The 25,900-nt window shown below is 50.3% G+C and overlaps 1 protein-coding gene across 1 annotated transcript; it reads right to left on the bottom strand.

The window, feature by feature from the left end:
• SELPLG (selectin P ligand) lies at positions 252-19,602 on the bottom strand. The gene is given in 3 exon segments (NM_001105307.2): positions 252-4,718; positions 4,721-5,472; positions 19,463-19,602. Coding segments are annotated over 2 exon segments (1,218 nt in total). The 5' UTR covers positions 5,468-5,472; positions 19,463-19,602; the 3' UTR covers positions 252-4,247.

Below are 25,900 nucleotides of genomic sequence, written 5' to 3'. Positions count from 1 at the left end.
CCTTCACACCCCTTCCAAGTCATCCCCCTGCAAGGATAACCACTGATCAGACTTCTATCACCCTAGTTTAGCTTTGCATGTTCTTTATTTTATCTATTATTTATTTATTTATTTTGCTTTTCAGGGCTGCACCCACAACACACAGAAGTTCCCAGGCTAGGGGTTCGAATCAGAGCTGTAGCCGCTGGCCTACACCATACCCACAGCAACGCCAGATCTGAGCTGCCTCTGCAACCTACACCACAACTCAGGGCAACACCAGATCCTTAACCCACTGAGTGAGGCCAGGGATCGAACCCATGTTCTTGTGGATACTAGTCGGGTTCATTACCGCTGAGCTACAACGGTAATGTGGCTCAATCTCTCCCTTTAGACCATGAGCCCCAAGGGTAACGCCAGGCCTCTCCTGCCCATGTGATTCCCGGGATCTAGCACCACGCCTGAGTTTTGTGGCTTGGCTGAGTGGTAGATGGGGGTGGGAGATGGAGAGAGGGTTTGGGAAGACTCTGTCCAGATCAGCTGCTGGATGAACCACCCACAGGGCTGGCAGCCCCCCTCTAAAAAGTCCCCCCACCCACAGGGGACTGGAGGAAACTTAGCCAGCCACCTCCTGCCCCCACTTCCTGTCTACCCTCCTTCCTTCCCTGCTGCCAGGGCTGAAGTCAGCAGAGTCTGGTGTCTTAGCAGTGTGACCTGCTAGAGGCAGCAGTCCAGCTCTCTGAACCTCAGTTTCCCCAGCAGTAAAATGGGATCATAGTGGTTCCCATGTCACAGTTGTGAAGTCTGAATGAGAGCAGGCAGATGAAGTATTTGGCATGGGGCTGGGCACGTACTGACTGCCCAGTCATGCCAGCTCCTCGGTCCCAGCCATCTCTCTCGGTCCCAGCTCCCCTGTGTCCTGCTCTCTACAAGGAAGGAGCCGGGCTTGACTAGGTCACCCTCCCAAGTTCCAGGGCCTACCCTCAGCAACCAGGAGCCGCAAAGGGTGACTGACTAGGGGGACGGCCAGATGCCGGGACAGGTCATCCGGGACGGGAATCTGGGGCATGGGATTCCCCAGAACCCCACCGTGATCTCAAGGACAATGTGACATTGTGGTTAGAACACGTGGATTTCTGCTTCAGACCCGGGTCCCAATCCTGGATCTTCTCACATGAGCCGGGAGAGGCGACTTCGCTTCTCTGAGCCTCAGTTTCCTCTTTCCCAAAATGGGAAGGATCCTAGTTCCTCCTTCCATGGTCGTTTGAGGGGACCCATGGAGACAGAGCAGCTATGTGTGCTCAGTGGATGCATGGGGCAATTCACGTGGTGACGTTCAAGGGCAAGGGGTGGTCCAGGCAAAGGGCAGGCCGTCCCGGGATGCCAGAGCTGGCCCATTGGCCTATATCAGTCAGTATCTGAGAGCCCACTGTCAAAGTTCCAGAATTTCATGTTTCCTAAAATTAAATCATATTAAAAACCAAGGTCTTCCATACTTAAAATTCATCACTGCCCTGGAATTTTACTACATCCTATTATTATCTATGCTGTTGGTGTTATTTATGTTATTCTATCATCTACCATATAAATGGCTGGTTGCTCAAAATCAGCCATGGGTGTATTTACAGCAAGGACGTTGGCAAGCACAGCAGATCATGCCTTGGCCCCAACCCACCCGAGGAGCCAGTTGTTAAATAGACACCAGCACCCCACTGGGTTTGGGGTTCTGTTCCAGCTAAACCATCCCTCTGTCACCTTTGGACCCTGGACAAGAGGGAAGCGCCAGGCCGCCAATGGCTCCAAGAGCTGGTGGTGGGCGTCCCCTGGTGGCTGTTTCAAGTACCCACTGTCTCGGCTTTACAAATCCTGCACCTTGGAGGGAGTGCTGCAGACAGGTGGCCCTCTTCTAGTAGAGAGATGGGAAACCAACACCCTGAAGCACAGATGCTCTACGAGCCCTCAGAGGACCGCGGAGACCTGCTCCCTGCCCAGACGGAAGAGATCTCAGAGGGACTGCGCAATATCCCCCCAAGTCCTTCAGCCTCTGGGTCCCCAACCCCCATGATGTGGAGTCCCCCAGCTGACTTTTTTTTTTTTTTTTTTTTTTTTAATGTGGCCACACCTGCATCATATGGAAGTTCCCAGGCCAGGGATTGAACCAGAACCACTGCAGAGACAACGTCGAGTCATTATGATGTGAGCCACCAGGGAAGTCCCAGCTGACTTTTCTGATCGGCGCCAAAGGGGAAGTCAACGCCTGTTCCTCCCTTAGGACGCAGCCTTCTCAGGGCGGCTTCCCCAGCCCAGGGCGGATACCCTCTCCCGACAGTGACCCACCAAAGCACCCTGAACACACCTCCCTGTGTATCACACCTGTTCTAGAGGGTCAGGGGCGGGGAGAGGGGAGTGAGAAGCAGGCACGTCTCCACTTGTCCCTGATTCTGTCCCCCACAGCCCTGCTGCCTTTCCCCAATCTCCCCTGTTCCCACAACCCCTCTCCCCTGGGCTGCAACCAATACCACCAGACGCAGCCTCCTCTCTGAACTAACTCTCTCTCTGCAGGTTGTGCCCTGGAGCAGAGGGCTTTTGTACACCCAAAGAGGCTCCTGGAGGTATTTTTCTAGAGGAGAAAATGCCCCTGAGATGAATGTTCTAGAAGGTCTATAAGTGTGTGTGTGTGTGTGTCTGTTTGTGTAAGGCAGTGGTTTCCTTCTCCCTATACAAAAATGACCAAAAGGCATTGGGAAGCCAAAATCAAGAGTTTCCATTCCCACCCAGCCACTGTCAAGGAGAGAGCCAGCCTTGTCCCCTAAACCTTGGTGTCCTGATCTGACCCTCAGGGTCCATGTGGGTTTTGGTCCTTAAATAAGGCCACCAATTGTCCTGATTTGCTGAGGCTGAAAGTCTTATATTCCATGACATAGGACTTTTGGTGCTAAAAGGGGGAAAGTCCCAGGCAAACTGGGCCCTCTGGTTCCCTTACACTTAAGTCAGGGACCAGTTAACTTAGAGAGCCTAACCCAGCCTGTGGCCTGTTTGTAAATAAAGTTCCAATAGAATTCAACCAAACACATTTATGACACAGAGTCAATGGCCGCCTCCATGCCATGGTTTGAGAAGTTGCAACAGAGGCCTGCCCAACCTAAGGTCTGGCCCTCTAAGAAAAAGTTTGCCAGCCCCAAACTCTACTTGATGGGCAGCGAGTCAGCTGCAGGAAGGCCTTACAGGCTGTGTGAGCCAGGCTCCCCTTGTGGGGCATGGCCATTAACAATGGGAGACAAGCCTCCTGTGGAACAGAGAGGTCAGGGTGGGCTTCTGGAGAGGGTGGCGTGGATGTAGAGAGGGCCTTTTTGTCTGAGCTTTAGGGGGAACAAAAATTCCGTAGACTGGAACGGGGTCATGGGAGTTGAACAGAGCGATTCCCGGGGCCAGCACGCCTTTTCCCCAATAGCCTCCCAAGGATTCACCAAGTTGCCCCCAGAAGTAACCCTAACAGCCCATGCAGGGGGCTTCCTGCGAGGGCTGGGGCTGGGGGTGAACAGCGCCAGGACCCACTACCTGAAGCAGCCATTCAGCCATCATCTGCTTCACCAACATTTACTAAGTGTCTGTGATGTTCCAAGGCCCAGGCTGGCCTCTGGAAACTCCCATGAACAGGCAGAACCCTGGCCACAGGGGGCGGCGGGGGAGGACAGGACAGGGTTACTCAGTGGCCAGATGGAAGCTCGTTGATCCGAAGGAAGCCCTTGGCTTTGGGCTTTCTGCCTGCCCAGCCCCCACAGGCCCAGCCCTCACCCCAGGTTCCCCAGAAAGACACCCCAAACGGGGAAGTAATAAGAAATGAACTCAGGAATCTGGCAGTCCCCTCAAAAGTGCCCCTTCCTTGTAGTGACCATGGCAACCAGAAGAAAATGGCAGTGGGGGTGGCGGCAGGAATTTTCCCATCTTCCTGGGTGCTTGGGCCTCCCAGCCAGGGGGGGAGGGGGTGCGGCAGGGCTTGGGGGAGGGGGAGGACAGCCGCAGGAGGGAGCCCACAACAGATGGGAGGCTGGAAGGTGGAGGAGGTCTCTCCAGCCTCTCCTGGAGGTTCCGTTTGCCAGGCCTGCTCTGGGGCCTGGACCCTGGCTGCTCTCAGTCTTGTGTAGGGTGGCCAGGGTCCTGGCCCTAAAGATCCCCATCCCCAGGGGCTCCAAGGAACCCAGACCTGGAGGAAGCAGAGGCCACAGAGGCAGCCTGGGGGCTGGTCCTGCTCAAGCAGGGGCTGGGAGCTAAGGGAGGAAGCTGTGCAGGGTGAGATCATCCCCTTCACGGTCCTTCTGAGGCTCTGCCTTCAGGCCCTGCCTCTTGGCATTGGGCGGGACTCCATTGGTGGTGGCAGCGAGCCCCTCGCCGTCGGGCAGCAGGGACGAGATGCAGACCATCTCGGTGGGAGAGTAGTTGCGCACGGGGTACAGGTGGTTCTTGCGGGAGAGGCGGATGGCCAGCACCACGGTGCACACGAGGAAGAGGGTGGCCACCAGGGCCAGGATGAGGATAGCCAGCAGGCACTGCTTCACGGAGCTGTGGTCCGACAGGACCTCTCTGGGACCGGGGGTAGAAGAGCTCTGGGGGGAAAGAGTCTGGTTGCTTTTCCAGGATGAATCAGTAGGCAAATTGCCAGCGGCCATGGTGCTGCCTCTGGGAGGATCGGAGGGCACAGGAGGGGCTGTGGTTAGGCCCCTCATGGTAGCAGGTGTTGTGGCGAGGCCTTCGCAGGGACTGGATATGTGGGCAGGGCCCCTGTGGGAGTGGGCTCCACGGAAGGGGCTGCCGTGGAAGTTAGTTCTGCAGACAGAGCCTCTATGACTGTGGGTTCTGTGGACAGGACCTCCGTGGAAGTGGGTTCTGTAGTCAGGGCCTCTGTGACAGCAGGTTCTGTGGATGTGGCCTCTGTGGACGTGGGCTCTGTGGGTGTGGCCTCTGTGGACACGGGTTCTGTGGACGCTGCTTCTATGCCTGCTGGCCCCATGGACAGGGCCTCTGCTGTAGCCGACTCTGTGATTGTATCCTCTTTGAGGATTACAGTGACTGGTTCTTTGGTCAGAGGGTCCAGTGTGACAGAAATTCCCTGTGTGGCCAGTTTCATGCTCAGATTCCCAGTGGCCGCCCCTCCTGCATCCAGGACAGTAGAGTCCCTTGTGGCCATCTCCAGAGTGACTGACTCAGGTGTTGCAGTCCCTGCAGTATCTCTCTGCCCAAATGTTCCCAACGAAGCCAGAAGCTGGGGTCTCGAGGACATGGGCTCAGTGTGATTTTGCAAATTTTCTGGAGGGTCTGTGTACGGATGATCATATTCATACTCGTCAAATTCATTCCCATTTACCTGTCTCCGGCCGCGGGTGAGTAGGAGACCTAGGGTCTCCTTGGCTCCATCCTCCCAGGTGTCCCATGGCCAGAGGCTGCTTCCAGGGCCCAGCAGAGTCAGCAGCAGAAGGAGTTGCAGAAACATGGTACCTGGAGGGGGATACAGACAGAGGGATGTCAAGGACAGCTGTACCCCTGAGCCGACCAAGCACCCCCAACCTTGACCCAGAATGGTTACATCTGGGAGTCTCTCTAGTCTGGGGTATTCTCTCTCACCACTGGGGTCCATGAGCAAGATTTTGGAGACCACAGGTCTACAGGATACACCCGTTCATTTGGATCTTCAAGGCCTCTTGGAGTCTGATTCCACATCCCTCTGTTCCACTTTCCCTTGTCTTGGCTCCACCCACACAGCCCCAGCCTGTCCCTCAGATTCTCCTTATCCTTTCTCAGCGTCTAGGCATGGTCCAGTTCCCCTTGGCTGGGTCCTCACTTCCATGATGGGAATGACAGCACCTATTCACGGGCTATTGTGAGGATAAAATGAGGTGACACCTGCAAAGCCCCTTCCCACTTTGCTCTCATTTCCGCCTCCTGCAAAGTGCCTCTAGTTTGGTTCGTTCAGTAAACCTATCCCATAAATCCTCAAGGGCCTGGAGACATCAACTGCACTATCTGTGGCCAGGAGAAAACTCAAATCTTTTTTTTTTTTTTTTTTTTTTTTTTTTGCTTTTTCGGGTCTTGCTTGTGGCATGTGGAGGTTCCCAGGCTAGGGGTCAAATTGGAGCTACAGCTGCCAGCCTACACCACAACCACAGCAACACTGAATCCCCGACCCACTGAGTGAGGCCAGGGATCAAACCTGCATCCTCTTGGATACTAGTTGGATTTGTTACTGCTGTACCACAATAGGAACGCAAACAAATATTTTCTGAACAGCCCTGCCCTTGGCAAGCTGACAATGGTCTCATTTGCCTGTGGGTAGGGAGGGCCACTATCCATTCCGGTATCATGTCTCAGCCTTCCGACCAGGTAGCCAGAAAGGGCACTTCCTCTACCTTTGGCCATCTCACTGGTCTTTCTTCTTGACCTTTGAACCCTCAGGCCTTCTGGGTTTCTCTCTCTCCCCTTACTCTCCTCCTAGCACTGGCTGCTGTTTGTGGGGTCCAAACCATGTTTTTGGGCAGGATTCGGGAATTCCTGGATTCCCTGGACATGATACTCTCCAGTGGAATGCAATTCCACACACAGTGTCTAGGGCAGAGCCTGAATAATTCTAGTACCTTCCCTTGTACTTCACATAATTTGGAGCAGAGAGCAGAGAGATGTTCATCATTCCTTGAGTGGCTGTAACTCACAGACCCTCAGCTTCCAGGTTCGATCCAACCTCTCAGGTGTTAGTTGGAATTATGATGATTTCCAAAATGCCAATTGGAGGAGTTCCCTTGCGGCACAGAGGGTTAAGGACCTGGTGCTGTCACCATAGCAGCTTGGGTCACTGCTGTGGCGCAGGCTCGATTCCTGGCCCAGGAACTTCTGCTTGCGTGGGTGTGGCCAAAAATGATAAAAATAAAATAAAATGCCAGTCTGAGCATATCTTAAAATAATTTCTTAGACCAAACTTTATGATATTAGCACCAGCTTCATCTGGTCCTCACAATTATCCTGATTTTACTGAGGACAGATAAGGCTCAGAGATGTAGAGTGCTTTGCCCAAAGACACAAAGCTGGCAAGTGGCAGAGATCAGATTTGAATACAGTGAAGACACGGTAAGATTCTGTGGAGACACCTGACTTTGTTGAGGGGGCAGAAGGAGCAAAGGCTTGGAAGACAGCTTAGCCTGCTGGGTTTGTGGCTGCAGTTGGGGACACATTAGGGAGAAGGGGGGAAGAATAAGGAGGACCTCAAAGCCCACATCACCCAGAAAGGTCACCCCCTCTGTACCAGGTGCTAGGCAGGGCACAAGATTAAAAGCATAGACTGTGGGGTCTAACAAAAGGATGTTCGAGTCTCAACTCTGTCCCTTATAGGCAGAATGACCTTGACCCAGCTCTTTGCCTTGCTGAGCCTCAGTTTTCTCATCTGTAAAATGGGAACAACAAATAGTACCTATCTTAGAGGGCTGTTGGGAGAATGCAATGAGATGATGGATTCAAAAGTTCCAGGCTCATAGTAGGTGCTTAATAAATGTCTCATACGCATACACACATGCACGCGCGCGCACATACACACACACACGCACACACATTCTTTGCCTCTGAACCTACCTCCAGAAGGAGGCAGAATTTTTTGCACAGGGAGTGGAGTTTTTCTTTCAGGGAAAGTATATGGCCCAATCCTGGCCCTGCTTCCCTAGGGGTGGGGGACCTTAGGAAAAAGCCATCAGCTCAGGAACATATTTCATAACTATGAAAAGACTTGCATCCACCACCCCCACTTGGACATTCTCAGTTCCTGGAAGACAGACCCCTTTGCCACTTCCTGGAAGCAGAGAGAGGAACAAAAACAGAAGACCCAACCCACTAGTTCCTGGGTCGGGGAGGTAACTGGGCGAGTCAGGGGCCAGCTTTCTGCAGCCCGGAGGCTGGGCGGGGACTGCAGAAGGGATGTGTTGTGTTCCCCAAGGGGGATCCTCTCCCCTCAGCTGCCTTCTCCCCCCACACCCATCCCACGGTCCCCTGCATGCAGAGGCAGCCTAGAGTGGACCAGAGGCCACTTCACCACTGTGTAACCTGAGCAAGTCCCTCCCCCTTCTCTGAGCCTCAGCTTCCTCATCTGTAAAATGGACAATATTGTCTCAAGGGTAAGAATGGAATGAGATGCTGCAGGGAAGGTCCCTGAGGACAGAGGAGCAGAGGAGAGGGAGGTCTCGGGCTCCAGGAGGGTATGGAGATGGGGACCTCGCTACCTTTTCCCCTGTGGGCAGCTAGGGAAATCTGGGTAAGAGCAGAGACCTCCTCGCCCTTTGGGGGTAGGATGGTGCCCCCTGGGAGAGCCCATACCTCCCTGCCAGGGCCTGTATCAGGCGACCAGCTCACCCTGGACATCCCCACCATTAACACTGGAAATGTGTCGCCCAGCCTGGTGCCTGGGCTTTGAAGGTAAGGGACCAGGGATAGAGCAGCCTTGAGCCAGACTGTGGCCAGGCAGCCATCGGCCCACGTGACTGAAACCCACACGGCTCCCCGATCCTTAACCCACTGAGCGAGGCCAGGGATGGAACCCGCATCCTCATGGATACTAGTTGGGCTCGTGACTGCTGAACCATAACGGGAACTTCCAATAACCCTGTCTTCTGAGCTAACCCTGTAGGAGCCTTGCTAGCCCCTTCAAGACAGGACAGAGTTTTGTGTCATTAGCCTGCTGTGGCCTCCTTTGCCTGGAAAAGCAGTAAAGCTGTTTTTTCTGCTTCACCCAAAGATTTTGTCTCTGAGACTTAACGGGTGCCAGGGTACAGAGACCGGTTTCAGCTACAATGTTGGGGACTTTAGCACTGGCTGGTATGGCTCCCATTACACCGATGAGGGAAGCAAAGCTCAGGACACATAGTCACTCCCTCCGGGCCCCATCTTTCACCTCTTCTCTCCTCTGATGGCAGGAAAACAGTCACCACAGGAGTGGGGTGGGCAGGGCTCAGAAAGAGGGCTAAGACGTGCCACATCCTATTTGCCTTGTTGCTTGCCTAACGGGGGAGGTCACACACTACTCATTTCCCGTCTTTCACCCTCAACCAGGGTGCTTCTGCCCCGAGCCCCACCCAGGCTGCGGGGAGGGGTGAGCTAGCTGCCAGGGCCACACCCCAGCTCCAGAGACTGTGCTTTGCGGCTGCCCTGGACTACTCAAGAAGGATGCTCATGGGACTCCAAGAAGCTTGGGATCTCCTGCTTGGAATCTTGGATCCCAGGGGTTCCATCATTCAAGATCTTGGAATCTGAGGATTTGAAAGACTGAGCATCTCAGGATGTGGGCTGAGCAGCCTGAGAAGAGAAGAGGCTCAAATCAACAAGGAGAGCCAGGGGTGCCCCACATCCCAGAGCCAGTCTGAGTCCTGGTAAGCTGGTCGTAACCCAGCAGGACCCGGTGGGGCCTTCCTGGGACAGACCCCCTCCCCCGTATCCTCTGCCTTGACTCCTCCTGGAGTACCTAGAGGACAGTAGCTGATGGACATGTCTTGAGTCCCTCTACAGATACCAAAACCCCCACCAGACAGGCGAAATTAACTACTTGATGACTCCTTGGAGCCTAAGGATTGATCAGGTTAACCCTGGTGATACTGCCCTGTTACCTCATCATCAACGAAGCAGAGAATTGTACACAAGCTGATCACAGACCCTGGGAGTCTTCTCCTTCACCTGACCTTTAAAAAATGCTTTGCTGAAGCTCCTTGGGGAGTTCTGGCTTTTTGAGCTGTCCGGACTCCTTGTCTGGAGCCTTACGATAAATGCTGCAATTTCCTTCACAACCCAGTGTCAGTAGATTGGCTCTGCTGCACGCAGGTGAGCAGAACTAAGTTTTGGTTCAGTAACAGACAGGCCCTGGCCCAGCTCTGGATCAAATCTAGTATCACATCAGATCCAGTCCCAGCTCTGTCACGTACAAGCTGTGTGACTTTGGGCAACTGAACAGATGTCTCTGAGCCACGGGTTTAATAGTACCTACACTTCATGGGTTTGTTATGGGTGGAAGTGAGCTGATCCAGGTTGAGTGTTACCACACAGAAAGTGCTTGATAAAGGCCAGCTGTTGTCATTGTCATTCTGCATCCTGAAAAGTCCCCAACACTGAGACAGTTTTGACACACCCCTGACCTCGTCAGTCAGAGAAAGCTGGGGGCCGGGAGCCCTAGAAAGCTTTCTCCACAGCAAGCCCTGGGCAGCGTACACAGCCTCGGCCTCTGGTTTGTGACTCACAGGTTCAAAGTGTAGACAATGTGCTGGGCACTGTTTTATACATGAATTATTAGCTCGCTCAGGCCCCAAAACCTCCACATATTAACCCCACGTGAAAGATGGGGAAACTGAGGCCCACTTGGCCCACACAAACAACGAGAGGGAATGGGGAACTTGAAACTGGGTGGTCTTGCTCCAGAGCCCACTTCAAAGTTATAGTTCCGGGAGTTCCCGTCGTGGCGCAGTGGTTAACGAATCGGACTAGGAACCATGAGGTTGCGGGTTCGGTCCCTGCCCTTGCTCAGTGGGTTAACGATCTGGCGTTGCCGTGAGCTGTGGTGTAGGTTGCAGACGCGGCTCGGATCCCGCGTTGCTGTGGCTCTGGCGTAGGCCGGTGGCTACAGCTCCGATTCAACCCCTAGCTTGGGAACCTCCATATGCCGCGGGAGCGGCCCAAGAAATAGCAACAACAACAACAACAACAACAGACCAAAAAAAAAAAAAAAAAAGTTATAGTTCCGTATTACCCATGAACAAGGCGTGGCCATCCTCTGGAGCCAGAGCAAATCCTGCCTCCTCCAGGAAGCCTTCCCAGATTGTCCAGGCATAATTATTGTTCCCATTGTTTAATCCTTTTTTTTTAAATGTTTTTTTTTCTAAACATTCATTCCCATCAGCCCATAAATGCTAATAGGAGAAGACCCATGGATGTCTTGCAGCTCATACTATACTCCCAGGGTTTAGTGGATGGACAGGCACTCAGTGGGCGCTGTGACACTGGTCGCTGCTGGTCCCACCAGATTGCAAGTCTCCACTGGATCCCTGGCCCCCACAGGCCGGGCATCCTGGGGGTCATTCAAGGCCTTTTGCAGCAGGAGTGGACCCATGGGTGAGGCAGGGCAGACAGCACACAACTGCACAGGAAGTGCTGTCTGCAGGCTTTGGGCCTCTCATCTGTCATCTTGCCCCTCCCGACCTTTTCTCATCAATTACCCCAACCCCATCAAGGAATCTTTTTCAGACATCACTTTCTGTAATTATGACCCACCCCCATGAAATATACTGCAGATACACCTGTTCAACGTGCTGTGCCCTTCGCATGGTGCAGTGTACCCATATCACCACGGTGAGAGCTAACTCTTTTTTTTGCCTTCCCCTGCTCCCCAAAACCCCAACGCTCAACTCTTATACCCAAATTTGCTGACCCGGTACAGAGGAGGTAAGGTCCTTTTACAAATGAATTCATTGAGACCTATAGCTGGTTTTAGTTTAACAACTGACAATTTTCAAAGGATATCATGTAAATGGACAGATGGACCAGCACACACACACACACACACACACACACACACACACACACACACACACACACACACACCCTAGTCATCCTGTAATAGAGAAGAACAGGCCTGACTCCATATTGGATCTATTCCTTTAGCTCTAACCTTTGTGCTCTGTTGCCTGTGCTTAGTCATACTGGCTCTGCACCTTTGTAAAAGAATGTTGCCCATAGCGTGAAACATAACATAACAGCTTTTTCTCATGGCTCTGCCTCCTAGGCCTTACTTTTAAATGCATAACACTTTTCAAAGTTCCTACTATAGCACAGTGGGTTAAGGATCCAGTGTTGCAGCTGTGGCTTGGATCTGATCTCTGGCCTGGGAACATCTATATGCCATAGGTGTGGCCAGAAAGAAAGAAAAAAAAAGGTTTAACACTCTTGAATTCATACAGACATGGAAAAGTTAGAAAACAGGGTTTCCTGTCGTGGCTCAGTGGAAACAAATCTGACTAGCATCCATGAGGACACAGGTTCAATACCTGGCCTCACTCAGTGGGTTAAGATCTGGCATTGCTGTGAGCTGTAGTGGAGGTTGCAGATGCGGCTTGGGGGTCTGATGTTGCTGTGGCATAGGCATAGGCCAGCAGGAATAGCTCCGATTCGACCCCTAGCTTGGGAACCTCCATATGCCACAGGTGTGGCCCTAAAAAGAAAAAAAAAAAAGTTAGAGAACAGAAAATAGCAACTGTCTTGTTGGAGGTTTACGGGAACATTGTAACCAGAACTATGAGGACAGGTGCAAGAACAAAGAATTTCAGCACCAAGAAGTGAGCAACAACCCCCTTTTAGTATAGAAGAAGCCTGAATTCTAACTCAGGTAAGATGGTTCTTTGGGACACTAGTCTGCCGGCTTCTTGGTCTGTTGACTTTCTGAATAAAGTTGTTATTCCTTACCCCAACACCTCATTGCTTGATTTATTGGACTATTGTTTGGCAGTAGGAGCTTGGACTTGGTAACACATTTTGGCGAGCCTGCCAGGAGACTTGCAGCTTGTGGCCAGCTGGCCCCAATTGGGGAGGGTTCAGGTAAGGCTGCCAGGACCACATATCCTAAGGGTCTTCCTTTTACAATTCCTCAAGGGGAATCTGTGGGGTAAGCACATAAGTCACTCCAGTGTGTACAGCTGGAAACTTTAATCCTCTGCATTTGGTGCTTTTTTCTCTGGAATATGCCAGTTCGTCTTGTATTTGAGTAGGGTGCCTTGCTGGAGAGGGAAATCGGTGCTGGACTTTTACCTGGTGTGTAAATTAACTCATTTGTTTTTTTGGAGGTTAGCCTCTGGGAGCACCATTTGTGTTTTGTGCTTCTTGTATTTCTGTCTTTAAAAGACAGAAAACGTTTCAACTAACCCTAATGAAACTCCTCTGGGGAGCATTTGGGTAAGTGGTCTGATTACGGCTATGAATCCATGAGCAAGAGGAAAATATGTTACTGTAACAGTGTGTACATGTCAGGATCTGAGGCATGGTGGCCTTTGAATGGCTCTCTAAATTACAGCACAATCCTGAAACTAGAGCTATTCTGGGAAGAAGTGGGGAAGAATGATGACATCCCTGAGGTGCAAGCATTTTGCTACTACATCAGAATGAGGAAAAGTCAGACAGTTGTCCCCTTGTAGTACAAAGGCTTGAAAAGAAACCCAAGGGGAAAACCTATCCTATAGAGGAAAAAGAGAGAAAACAAGAATGAGGAAACAGCCACTCCAGACACTGTGCCAGTATGCCAGTACACCCACCTCTTTCACTGCCTCCCATTCCTCTATGACCAGCCCCAGTTCCCAACGCTAGGGCTCAGGAAGTGATCAGACTGGCTCCCTCTCCTTATAGAGATCAACTATTTCCCTGGGCACAAGGACCTGGTCTGCTATCACCATCTAACACTTGACAGGAGGAGTTCCTGTCTTGGCTCAGCGGTTAATGAACCCGACTAGTATCCATGAGGACACAGGTTCGATCCCTGGCCTTGCTCAGTGGCTTAAGGATCTGGTGTTGCCGTGAGCTGTGGTGTAGGTCGCAGATGCAGCTTGGATCGGGCATTGCTGTGGCTGTGGTGTCAGCCAGCAGCAACAGCTCCAACTGGACCCCTAGCGTGGGAACCTCCATAGGCCTCGGGTGTGGCCCTAGAAAGACAAAAAGACAGAAAACAAAAGACTTGACAGAAGACCCAATTTAGACTGGGAGGAACTCCCAGAGGGGGACAATTATTCCATAGGGGCCTAAATGCAAATCGCCAGCTGTTTGGATTTCTAAGGCTGCATAGGCCCTTCTTAACCTCAGACTTGTTTTTGTTTTGTTTTGTTTTGTTTTGTTTGCCTTTTCTAGGGCCACACCCACAGCATATGGAGGTTCCCAGGCTAGGGGTCGAATCGGAGCTGTAGCCGCCAGCCTACGCCACAGACACAGCAACGCAGGATCCAAGCCGCATCTGCAACCTACACCACAGCTCATGGCAATGCTGGAGCCTTAACCCACTGAGCAAGGCCAGGGATCGAACCCGAAACCTCATGGTTCCTAGTCGGATTTGTTAACCACTGAGCCACGACAGGAACTCCTCAGACTTGTTTAATTGGACAACGCTTCTTATAGGGAGGATCCTCTCTGAATCACAGAATTGTTTGCTTCTATTTTTGCTATCCACCACCCTTCATGGATAACATACACATTCTTCTCAGTGTGATGCTTACAGGAGATGAAAGGAGAATGATCATTGAAAAGGCCGGGGAAGAAGGGTACCAGCTCCACAAACAAACCCAAATGGTACACCCAAAGCCCACTTGGCAGCACCCACAGCTGAACCAAATTGAACTTGGCAGCATCCACAGGGAGGGAGCAATGCCCTTATTTGAACACTAAGTGCATCTTGGTAGGGCTTCAAAAAGGGGTACAAAACAAAAGAGTCTGAAAAAATTCAACAAATTCAGTACAAACCCCTCCAAAATGAAGACCCCTTTGAATTTTTGGGAAGGATTTATCAGGGCTACAGACATTATACTGATGCAGATCCTGAGACCCCATGAAAATACTAGAATGGCAAATATGACCTTCATCAGGTAAAGCACCCGAGGTTATCAGAAGAAATTAACAAAGATTAGACGGTGCATTTGGAATGAATTCTTTCCATTGGTAGACATTGCTTTTAAGGTATTTAACAGCAGAGAAAAGAAATGGAAAAGAGAAGATGCAAGGTGAAATGCCACTTTTCTAGCTGCCACACTGAATTCCCGAAAGACAGGAGGCGCTAAGAAAGGTAAGCTATTATTAGATAAGTAACAATGTGCTTATGGTCAAGAGGAAGGACACTGGAAAAGAGAATGCCCCAAATTAAAGAAAAGGAGGGCTAAAGACATGGAACCAACCCAAGTATCCACTGACAGATGAATGGATAAAGATGTGGTATATGTAGACAGTGGAATACTACTCAGTCATAAAAAATGAACTAATGCCATTTACAGCAACATGGAGGCACCTATACTAAGTGAAGTATGAATATATACAAGTATACATATGAAAAGGAAGATCATATGATATCATATGTGGAATCTTAAATTTAAAAAAAGAGGAGTTCCCGTCGTGGCGCAGTGGTTAACGAATCCGACTAGGAACCATGAGGTTGCGGGTTCGGTCCCTGCCCTTGCTCAGTGGGTTAACGATCTGGCGTTGCTGTGAGCTGTGGTGTAGGTTGCAGACGCGGCTTGGATCCCGCGTGGCTGTGGCTCTGGCGTAGGCCAGTGGCTACAGCTCCGATTCGACCCCTAGCCTGGGAATCTCCATATGCTGCGGGAGCAGCCCAAAGAAATAGCAAAGACAAAAAAAAAAAAAAAAAAAAAAGATACAAATGAATTTATCTACAAAACAGAAATAGACTCACAGACAGAAAAAGACTTATGGTTGCCAAAGGGGAAAGGTGAGAGTGAGGGATAAATTAGGAGGTTGGGATTAACATATACACACTATGGTATATAATATAGATAAAAAACAAGGATTTACTGTATAGCACAAACAGGGAACTATACTCAAGATTTTGTGATCACCTATAATGGAAAAGAACATAGATATAGATAGATATAGATAGATATAGATATAGATATAGATATAGATATACACACACACACACACACACACTGTATACGTATCATCACTTTGCTATACACTTGAAACTAACACAACATTGTAAATCAATTATACTTCAATTTTTTAAAAAATTGAAAAAAAAAAAAGAAAACAAGGTTTAAAAAAGAAGTGTGGCCTCTCAGATGGTAGAAGGGGAAGAATGTTCAGACAATGAATGAAGAGTCCCAGGGCTTCCTCTGGATTGGCAGCACCCAATTCAAATATCCCCACGGGAACCCTAGGTAAAACTGACGATGGGGAGCAAACTGACTTTCTGGTAGATACAGGGGCAAGGTATTCTGTACTAAGCACCAGGTTTTATATGTGTGTGTGGGTGTGTGTGTGTGTGTGGGTGGGTGTATCCCATGTATATATATATATATAAAACATTCTTTTTTTTTTTGTCTTTTTGTCTTTTTGCTATTTCTTGGGCCGCTCCCGTGGCATATGGAGGTTCCCAGGCTAGGGGTCTAATTGGAGCTGTAGCCACCGGCCTACACCAGAGCCACAGCAACATGGGATCCAAGCCGCGTCTGCAACCTACACCACAGCTCACGGCAACGCCAGATCGTTAACCCACTGAGCATGGGCAGGGATCGAACCCGCAACCTCATGGTTCCTAGTCGGATTCGTTAACCACTGCGCCACGACAGGAACTCCTATATATAACATTCTAATCTGTCCCGGTCCCTGGGATATCAGGAGCAGTACAGAGTCAATCATTTTTATAACCACTGCAGTGGTTATAAATTAGGAGACCTGATATTAAAACATAATTTCTTATACATGCCTGGATGCCCTATCCCCCCTTCTGGGCCAAGATCACTTTGTAAATTAAATGCTCAAGTGACATTTTCACTGGAACAACTTGATGTCACAGTCCTGCCAGAACATGCTCTGAAATACACAGATAGGTGTTTGTGCTGTGGCACAATGGGATCTATGGCGTCTCTGCAGCGCCAGGACACAGGTTCGATCCCTGGCCTGGCACGGTGGGTTAAAGGATCTGGTGTTTCCGTAGTTGCTGCATAGGTCACAACTGTGGTTTGGATCTGATCTCTGGCCCAGAAACTCCATATGCTGTGGGGTGGCCAAAAAAAAAACCCCAAAGACAAAAACAAAAAGGCAAGCAAAATCTACACATGGCTCTTTTAGGAAACCCAGAGGAAGAGGCTGGCCTTGTTTCCCATGAGGTCTATGAAAAGCATGGCCTGAAGGCGCCCCAGGAAGGGAAAATCATTCCCTGATTTGGATTGTCTAATGCCCTTCACAATGACAGTGGGCTTGCTCCTGTCGCCAGTGTAACCCAACAGGTGTCAGACTGACTGGAAATCACTCATTTAACTTAGGATTAGGTCTTGCCAGTTGCCCTGTGATGGACTAAGCAGGCTTAAATTAAGCCCTTTGGAAAAACAGTCGTGGGCCACTCCAGGTGTCTGCCGGGGCAGGAGAATCTGTAGGCAACAGGTCGGCAGACTTGATCTTACAAAAAAGCTGTTTGAAGATCTTAAGTTGCTGTTTCGAGCCCAGCCTCCTACCAGATCGGTAATGATGACTTTTGCACTAATTTCTTGTTTCACTACATTAGTGACAGCTGCTTGTTGGAAAGGAAATACTTTTTTTTCTTTTAATGGCCACACCCAGGCTAGGGGTAGAGTCAGAACTGCCACTGAAGCCTCCTCCACAGTCACAGCAACACCAGATCCAAGCCACATCTGCAATTTATGCCACAGCTTGTGGCAGCACCAGGTCCTTAACCCACTGAGTGAGGCCAGGGATCTAACCCGCATCCTCGCAGGCACTATGTCAGGTTCTTAACCCACTAAGCCACAAGAGGAACACTGGAAAGGAAATACTTAAATCAAGCTATCTCCAAATAAAGGGAAAACGTATAAAGATTTCACAGGGCAGAGCAGCCTAGATACCCTCATCCCAAGTGCTGGAGTTTATGCATACGTTCAAGTGCTTGTCAAAGTGTTGGGACAGGGCCATTGAAAAGAGGGAGAGAGTCCTCATAACACAAAGTGCTTATGCTCAGCCTGAGACGTGAGAATATTCCCGGTGCCAAGTGGATCGGTTCAGTTGCACCATCACCATCCCCCACAGCAGGAGACAGGCAGAGTGGTCATCACTCCTTTACCCACAAGCATGTGGAATGTGGCAAATTGTAACAGAGAAGAACCAGCCTGACTCCATGCTGGATCTACTCCTTCAGTGCTAACCTTCAGTGCCCTGTTACCAGTGCTTCCTCCTGCTGGCTCTGCACTTTTGTAAAAGAATGTCTCCTGTAGCCTGAAATAGACATAAGAGCCCATTCTCAAGGCTCTGCCTCCCAGGCTTGACCTTTAAAGGTATAACACTTCTGCATTCATATAGGGATTTAAAGGTTACAGAACAGAAAATAACAATGTTTTGTTGGAGGTTTACTGGAACATTGTGACCAGAACTAAGTGGACAGCTGTAGGAACAAAGGATTCCAGCAGAAGTTTGCAACAACTAGCTGCACCCCGTCCCCCTTTAGTACAGAAGAAGCCTGAATTCTAACTCAGGGAAAACGGTTCTTTGGGGCACTGGTGTGCCATTTTCTGGGTCTGTTGACTTTCTGAATAAAGTCTCTATTCCTTGCTCTACTACTCTGCCTCTCCGGATTTCATAGCCTGTCCTGCAGTGGGCAGTATGAGTGGTTACAATCCTATTTCTATCAGGAGGCCACCCCTACCGTCTTCCTGCTCCAGCTCAGCCAAAGAGACGGAGGGCCCAAGGCCTGGGGTCTCTGTGGGCTCCACGAGGGTCCTGCAGCCAGATGGCACCACCCCAGGTCCAGGCTTGGCCCCTTCCCAGCCATGATGCCGTGGGCAGCTGCTTCTCCCTTCTGAACCTTGGTTTTCTCATCTGTAAAAAGGGGCACAGGGTTCTCGGCTAATTTCCCGGCCCCTCTGAGGGCAGAGGTTCCCATAGGGAGCTCAGCCTGGCAGCCCAGCCCTTTCTGCTGAGACTTAATCTCCATCTGCCGGCTAAGCCTGGTGAGGGAGATATCGACCACTTAGGATGTGCAGCCTGCCTGGGGCCAAGGGAGGCACCGCCTGAGGAAAAGAGAATTTGAGGGCGACTGGAGCCTATGTTAATCCTTATCTGTGTGTGTGTGTGTGTGTGTGTGTGTGTGTGTGTGTGGTGTGTGTGTGTAGGGGGGCGCTGGTTTAGCCATCAGCCTCCTCACTATCCTCCTTTATACCCCTAAACACCCCAGATACAAATTTTTGTCTGTTTTCCCAGATAAAAATTAATATGAGAACTCTCCACATTATTTCTCTTTTGCTAGCAATAGTATTTTAATTCAACTATTGTAATGATTTGCCATGGACAAGTATTACTCTTAACCTTACAAAAATGTGAAGAACACAGCTTTGGAACGATCCATAGCCTGAGCAAATCCCTTCCCCTCCCTGGACCTTAATTTTCCCACCCATGAAAGAAGGGGTAGCATAATTTTGAGGGAAACACTCCTGATTTCTCCAGGTTTTTTAATTCAGGATAGCTGCCAAGCCAGCCCTGCAGAAAGGCCAGGACAGGCATTGAGGGGAGCAGGATCTGGAAAAGACCGCCAGATAAGGCCACAAACTCCAGGTGGACCTCAATGCCAAGTGCCTAGAGCTTTGGGGTGCCCGGCCCTACAGGGGCTGCAGCTCAGGCCCTACCCAGGTTCTGTCCCCAGCCTGCCCTTAGCTGTCAGGCAGGCCCACCGGTCGTGGAAAGCAACCCCCGCCAGCCACTCCCTGTGGTTTTGCACACTGGCACTTACCGTGCTCAGTAGAGCATGGGACAGCTGTCTCGTGGGCCCAGAAGTGTCTTCCCTGCTTTAGCGACAAGGACCCAGCCTGTGCACTGCCGTGGCACCCCTGCCGTTGTCTCTGACGGCACCAACCCTCAATGGCCGTGTATAAAAGAAGGAAGCAAGAGTGTGGTTACTCAGGGCCACGTGACGGCCCACAACCCCTTGTTTGTGACAGCCTGGGGACACCGTTGATCAAGCTAGGGTGGGTCATAGGAGACGGGGCCCTGCTGAGCCTGAGGTCACTCCTGTAACCTTGAAAACACCTAGAACCACCTGGGAAACTTTGCAGGTTCAAGCTGCGAGAAGCCACAGCATTACTCTGCGGGAATGAAGCATGGGGGTGAGGGGGGGACCCCACCCACCCTGGGAGAGAGGGAGTGGCCAGATGCAAAGGAGGATAGTTCTTGATTCTGGGCTGAGAAGGGAGATGGGGGGGGAGGGTACCCAAAACATACACCTTCCTGAGCTTTGCAAATTGGATGGAGCAACTCTGAGATCGAGTCTCTCCAAGGTGCCCAAGGGGTCTTTCCCACTGCAGTCAAGAACCTCTCTAGGGAGGAAGACTACAGGTTTTACCAGTGCAAGGCCTGCTTTTACTTTTATTTATTCTATTCTATTTGATTCAATTCGATTTGATTCTTTTTAGGGCCACACCTGTGGCATGTGGATGTTCCCAGGCTAGGGATTGAATCAGAGCTGTAGCTGCTCATTTACGCCACAGCCACAGCAACACAGGAGCTGAGCCGCGTCTGCAACCTACACCACAGCTCACTGCAATGTCTGATCCTTAACCCACTGAGCGAGGCTAGGGATCAAACCTGCATCCTCATGGTTCCTAGTCGCGTTCTTAACCTGCTGAGCCACGACAGGAACTCCAACCTATTTTATTTCTTTCTCCTAATTCAGTCATTCAGCCCACCCAGACACCCCAGGCTCTCTGCTCTTAGATCCTAAGGCAAGGAGTTCCTGTCATGGCTCAGTGGTTAACGAATCCAACTAGGAACCATGAGGTTGCGGGTTCGATCCGTGGCCTTGCTCAGTGGGTTAAGGATCTGGCGTTGCCATGAGCTGTGGTGTCGGTTGCAGACGCGGCTCGGATCCTGCGTTGCTGTGGCTCTGGTGTAGGCCGGCGGCTACAGCTCCAATTTGACCCCTAGCCTGGGAACCTCCATATGCCACAGGAGCGGCCCAAGAAATGGTAAAAAGACAAAAAAAAAAAAAAAAAAAAAAAATCCTAAGGCAAGTAATCTGGGCTCTGGGACTCCTGCATCTTGTGGGGAAGCCAACGAGTAAACAGGTGGTGAGGACACAGTGTGGTCACATCACCCCAGGGGTGAGCCAGGGCGGGGCCTTCACCCATGCTGGGTGGTGGAGGGAGTTTGTCAGAAGACTCTTCTAAGGAGAAGTGGCCCTTGAGATGATCGGTGGGGATGGGCTGGGCCCAGGAGGCTTCAGCATCTGAAGAGAAGGCATAGACTGGCCAGGCAGAGAGGCCTGCCAACACACAGACTCTGGAGGAACACAAGGAAGAAGGGCCGTCTCCCAAGGTCTGGCCTGTGGCTTTGCACAAGGTGGGGCTCAGGTAATGTGCAGGAGGAGGTTCACACCCTGCCCTGCACAGGGGTTGTGGGTTTTTTTTTTTTTTTTTTTTTGTCAGAGCCTATCACCAGACCACAGGTGTGAAGCCGACGGCCAGGTACCAAGGACACAGAGGTCACGGGCAGAGTACTGCCCAGGAGTCACGGACCTGTGTGTCTGGCGTACCTTCCCCACCAGGTCTCAGTTCTCTATCTGTAAAATAGGAAGCTTCCAAAGACAGAAGGTTCTCCAAGAATTGGGGAGGATGCTAAGGGGCAGGAGGGCGGCTCCGAGGGAAATCCCAGGGGGCCAAGTGCCTACCTGTGGGTGGAAAGGGGAGTATAACCAAGCAGGACCCCTACTCCTGTCCCCTGCCTGCCTTTTTGTCAAAGAATCCATTTAATCAGCGAAGAGAGAAAATATAGAAAAAAGGAAAACAGTCACACAAGACAGAGTAATAATAGTTTAGCCATTCAGCAAAGTCAAGGACATTTAGATCTTCCTCAAGGACTATAGATAATATTTTGAGCCAGGTCCTTGGAGCTCTTTTGCAGGTGCTGAAAATCCCATCAGGTGGAAGAAGTTAACAGCAAGCTGCCCACAAGCATGTAGACCCCAGATCTTTGGAACCAGAAGGTCGATGAAGCTGACTCCCAATGACCGCACCACCAGCCAATCAGGAAAATGTCCAGGAGCTGACCACGCCCTGCTCCTCAAACACTTTTAAGACTCCTTACCACTCCTCCTTACCACTCCTTACCACAGTCCTTGAGGTACTAGCCTGCTGTGTTTCCTCTTTTCCTGGTAATTAAAGCTCGTTTTTCTGTTTCCTCCCAACTCTGTCTCTGCATTTCTTTTTTTTTTTTTTTTTTTTTGTCTTTTTGTCTTTTTGCAATTTCTTGGGCCGCTCCCGCAGCATATGGAGATTCCCAGGCTAGGGGTCGAATCAGAGCCGTAGCCACCGGCCTACTCCAGAGCCACAGAAACACAGGATCCAAGCCGTATCTGCAACCTACACCACAGCTCATAGCAATGCTGGATCCTTCGTTAACCACTGAGCCACGACAAGAACTCCTGTCTCTGCATTCATCAGTGTACAGGGGCAGCTGAGATTTTGGCCACAGGAGCAGCCCCAACTTTGCAGCAGGAAAGACCCAGTGAGGGTCTGGCTCTGGGTGGACAGTTTACACAGAGGGTGACCAACCATCCTAGCCTGCCTGGGATGGAGGGGGCTCCTGGGATGCCAGACTTCCATGCTACAACTGGGTCAGCCCTGGGCAAACTGGAAAGAATTGGTCATCCTAGAGTGGGGACCAGTCCCTCCCAGGCCACAAGGTCAGGGGGGTTGGTCATTTGTTCAATTCTGAATGGGGTGCTGTTGGCCCCACCTGCGGCACTGGGGTAGGGGGACTGACTAGGGGTGGGGGTGGGGGTCCAGGGCAAGCAAATGCAGAGCCCCATGCTCTTAGAAGTCTCCTTTCCTCCCTGGCCCCCATGGAGCCACAAGCTCTTTCTCAGAAGAGTTGGGCTCAGCCCGGGGAAACGATAATTCTGCCCCAGACGCAGACCGAGTTCCTCATGCCCTACCCCCACCACCTACAAACTTGGAAAACCATCAAGGAGCAGCGGCCTGGAGGAGACAACTCACAAGACTAGGGGCAGTCACTTCTCTGGAGCCTCAGTTTCTCTCCTCTTAACACAAATGCTTAACATTTTCCCAGCCTCTGCCATGCACCAGATGTGGTACCTCTATCAGCTCATATGCTCAGGGCAGTCTTGGGGGTGAGGAAGCAAGGCTGTACGGTGTCCAAGGTCACACAGAGTAAGTGACAGAGCCAGGTTTAGGCAGCCAGAAAAAAGCCCTCCATCTCTACCCCTGGCCTGTGATGGTGCCGGCTGCAAATCTGAGGGCTGATGAATCTTCTCTATAGCAGCAAGTGCTCTATGTAAGGGGAAGGAAGTAAATTAGCAGCAGGTAAGCTACTTCAAGGTAAGACTTGCACTGCAAGAGCTGCCTTGTAGAGGAGCAAACATTGCTAAGGGGATACAGGTTCATGGCATCTGTGTGAAGCACACAGTAAAAGCACAGCTCATGGTCCCCTAAACACCTGTAAGAGGAAAGCATTCAAAATGAGCAGGTTTCCACTGCTACAAGCAGAACCCACAATGCCTACAGAGGTCGAAGCAATATTTCATGTAAGAGAAATATTGGGAAGAAACATACAAGTCCCATACCATGGAAATCTGTTCCTTGATGGAATAAGATGCAGGATTAAAAGTCATATTTATGTTGAATGCTTATAAAGCACTCCCACCTTATTGGGTGGAAAACCGGGGTATAAAAATGTATAAAAACAAGGTCCTACTGTCTAACACAGAAAGCTATACTGTCCTATAATATTTATTAACTTATTTATTTTTGTCTTTTTGCCTTTTCTAGGGCCACTCCCACGGCATATGGAAGTTCCCAGGTTAGGGGTCGAATCGGAGCTGTAGCTGCAGGCCTACGCCAGAGCGATAGCAACATGGGATCTGAGCCGCGTCTGCGACCTACACCAAAGCTCACGGCAACGCTGGATCCCTAAACCACTGAGCAAGGCCAGGGATCAAACCTGCAACCTCATGGTTCCTAGTCGGATTCGTTAACCACTGAGCCACGATGGGAACTTCTATACTGCCCTATGATAAATCATAATGGAAAATAATATTTTAAAAGATAATTATATATGTGTATAACTGAATCACTTTGCTGTACAGCAGAAATTAACACAACATTGTAAATCAACTATATTATTTTATTTATGTTAGGCAAGAAATAGATTTATTACAACAGGACGCTTGTGAGAGATGCAAGCGGGCAGGCACAGAAGCTCTGCCAAATCAACTATACTTTAATTTAAAAAATTTTTAAAAAGGAGTTGCCATTGTGGCTCAGCAGGTCAAGAACCCAACATAGTGCCCATGACTATGCGGGTTTGACCCCTGGCCTTGCTCAGTGGGATAAGGATCTGGCATTGCCGAAAGCTGTGGTGTAGGTCACATATGTGGCTCAGATCCAGTGTTGCTGTGGCTGTGGTGCAGGCTGGCAGCTGTAGCTACGATTCGACCCCTAGCCTGGGAACCTCCATATGCCATGAGTGTGGCCCTAAAAAAAACAAAAGACCAAAAAAAAAAATTAAAAAAAGAAAGTGAAATACATGTTGGTGTTTTAATTTATCAAAAATTAGTTCTCTTGGAAATTCCCTCGTGGTGCAGCGGAAACCAATCCAACTAGGAAGCATGAGGTTGTGGGTTTGATCCCTGGCCTTGCTCAGTGGGTTAAGGATCTGGCTTTTTTGTGAACTGTGGTGTAGGTTCAGATACTGCGAGGCTCAGACCCTGCGTTGTTGTGGCTGTGGCATAGGCCAGCAGCTGTCGCTCCAATTGGAACCCTAGTCTGGGAATCTCTATATGGAAGGCAGCCCTAAAGAGAGAGAAAAAAAATAGTTCTCTTGTGGAGCAAGTTAAGGTCTCTGGAGCAGTCTTTACTGGTCATCCCTTGGTTAACCCCCTCCTCACTCTTCATACCCAATTTGCGTGCACCCTCCTCAGGAAAAGCCTGTCCTGACCACCCTGCCCCAACCTAGCATCCAGAACGCTGTGCCCTTCCCCAGTGTGCATGGCAGTACCTGATAAATGTCTATTTCCCTGGAAGCTCCAGGAGAAAACTTTGTCTGTTTTGTTCACTGTGGCACCTCCTGGGCCAAGCACTGTGCCTGGCACATAGGAATAAAAACTGCTAATATTTATCAGGTGCTCCTTTATGCCAGCCAACTTGCTAGGCTCCTGATATACATCAATTTGTTTCATCATCACAATTGCCTTGTGAGGGAGGTACTATTAGTATTCCCCTTTTATAGATGATAAAACCAAAGCCCAGCAAGATTTAAGTAACTTGCCTAAGGTCACCCAGCTAGTAAGTGGCAGAGCCAGGGTTTGAACCCAGGGTGGCTGATTACAGAGCCTACATGCAATCACGATAAATGTTTGTTGACTAAGCGTATGAGTTACCCCAGCTTCTCCCAGCTGGCTTTGCCAGCTATGATTGGTCTAAGGGGATGCAATGCTTCCTGCTGCTAACACAATGCAAGTGGCTGGCATGCGCAGCAGGAATTACAACCAGCAAAGCCAGTGGGCATTAATTTCTCCTTTCTCTCTCTGAGTCCAGTGGAGCTCTTGCCTGGGAACCAAGGCCTTTTGGGAAAAATGTGGTCCTGGAACTTAACTTAAGCCTGTTACTGCTGGAAGAGCCCCATCCGAAAGTGAAAGGCGTGGCTCCTTGTGCCTCCACTTGGGTAACTAAGGATTTAATATCCAAACACTGTGCAACTTCCTCATCCATGGACTTTCCTAAATGATCGTCTGTGTGCTAAATGCGGTCATGCTTCCGTCAGCTCATGGATGAGAGTGATTGCAGCTGCCACGGGCTGGAGTTGACAGCAGGACGGCAGGCCCCCCATCCCCGTGGCCTTAGCACTGCTTGTATGGCTTGGCTGGTGCAGCCAAAGGCCATTTGGTGCCTATAAGGAGCATTTGGCTCCTTAGTTGCTTTTGGGTGGGGGGTTGGGGTGGGGAACAGTTCTTATGCAACTTAATACCATGGAGACAAAGAGAGGAAGCATTAGGTACCCAAAGCCAGCAGAGCTTAGCTTCAGCCTGTATTTACTGACATAAGGTGGTCAGTTACTGAGAAAAATAAGAAAGAAAAAAAGAAAAGAAAAGAAATGCTTGTGGAATTCTGGAAATATGTGGATGGGCAAGGATTGTACCCAACAGGATAGGGGTAGC

The sequence above is a fragment of the Sus scrofa genome, chromosome 14 (assembly GCF_000003025.6).
Source record: "Sus scrofa isolate TJ Tabasco breed Duroc chromosome 14, Sscrofa11.1, whole genome shotgun sequence".
Taxonomy (NCBI): domain Eukaryota; kingdom Metazoa; phylum Chordata; class Mammalia; order Artiodactyla; family Suidae; genus Sus; species Sus scrofa.
The sequence above is the reverse complement of the archived record's forward strand: the minus strand, read 5'-3'. Positions and strand labels throughout refer to the sequence as shown.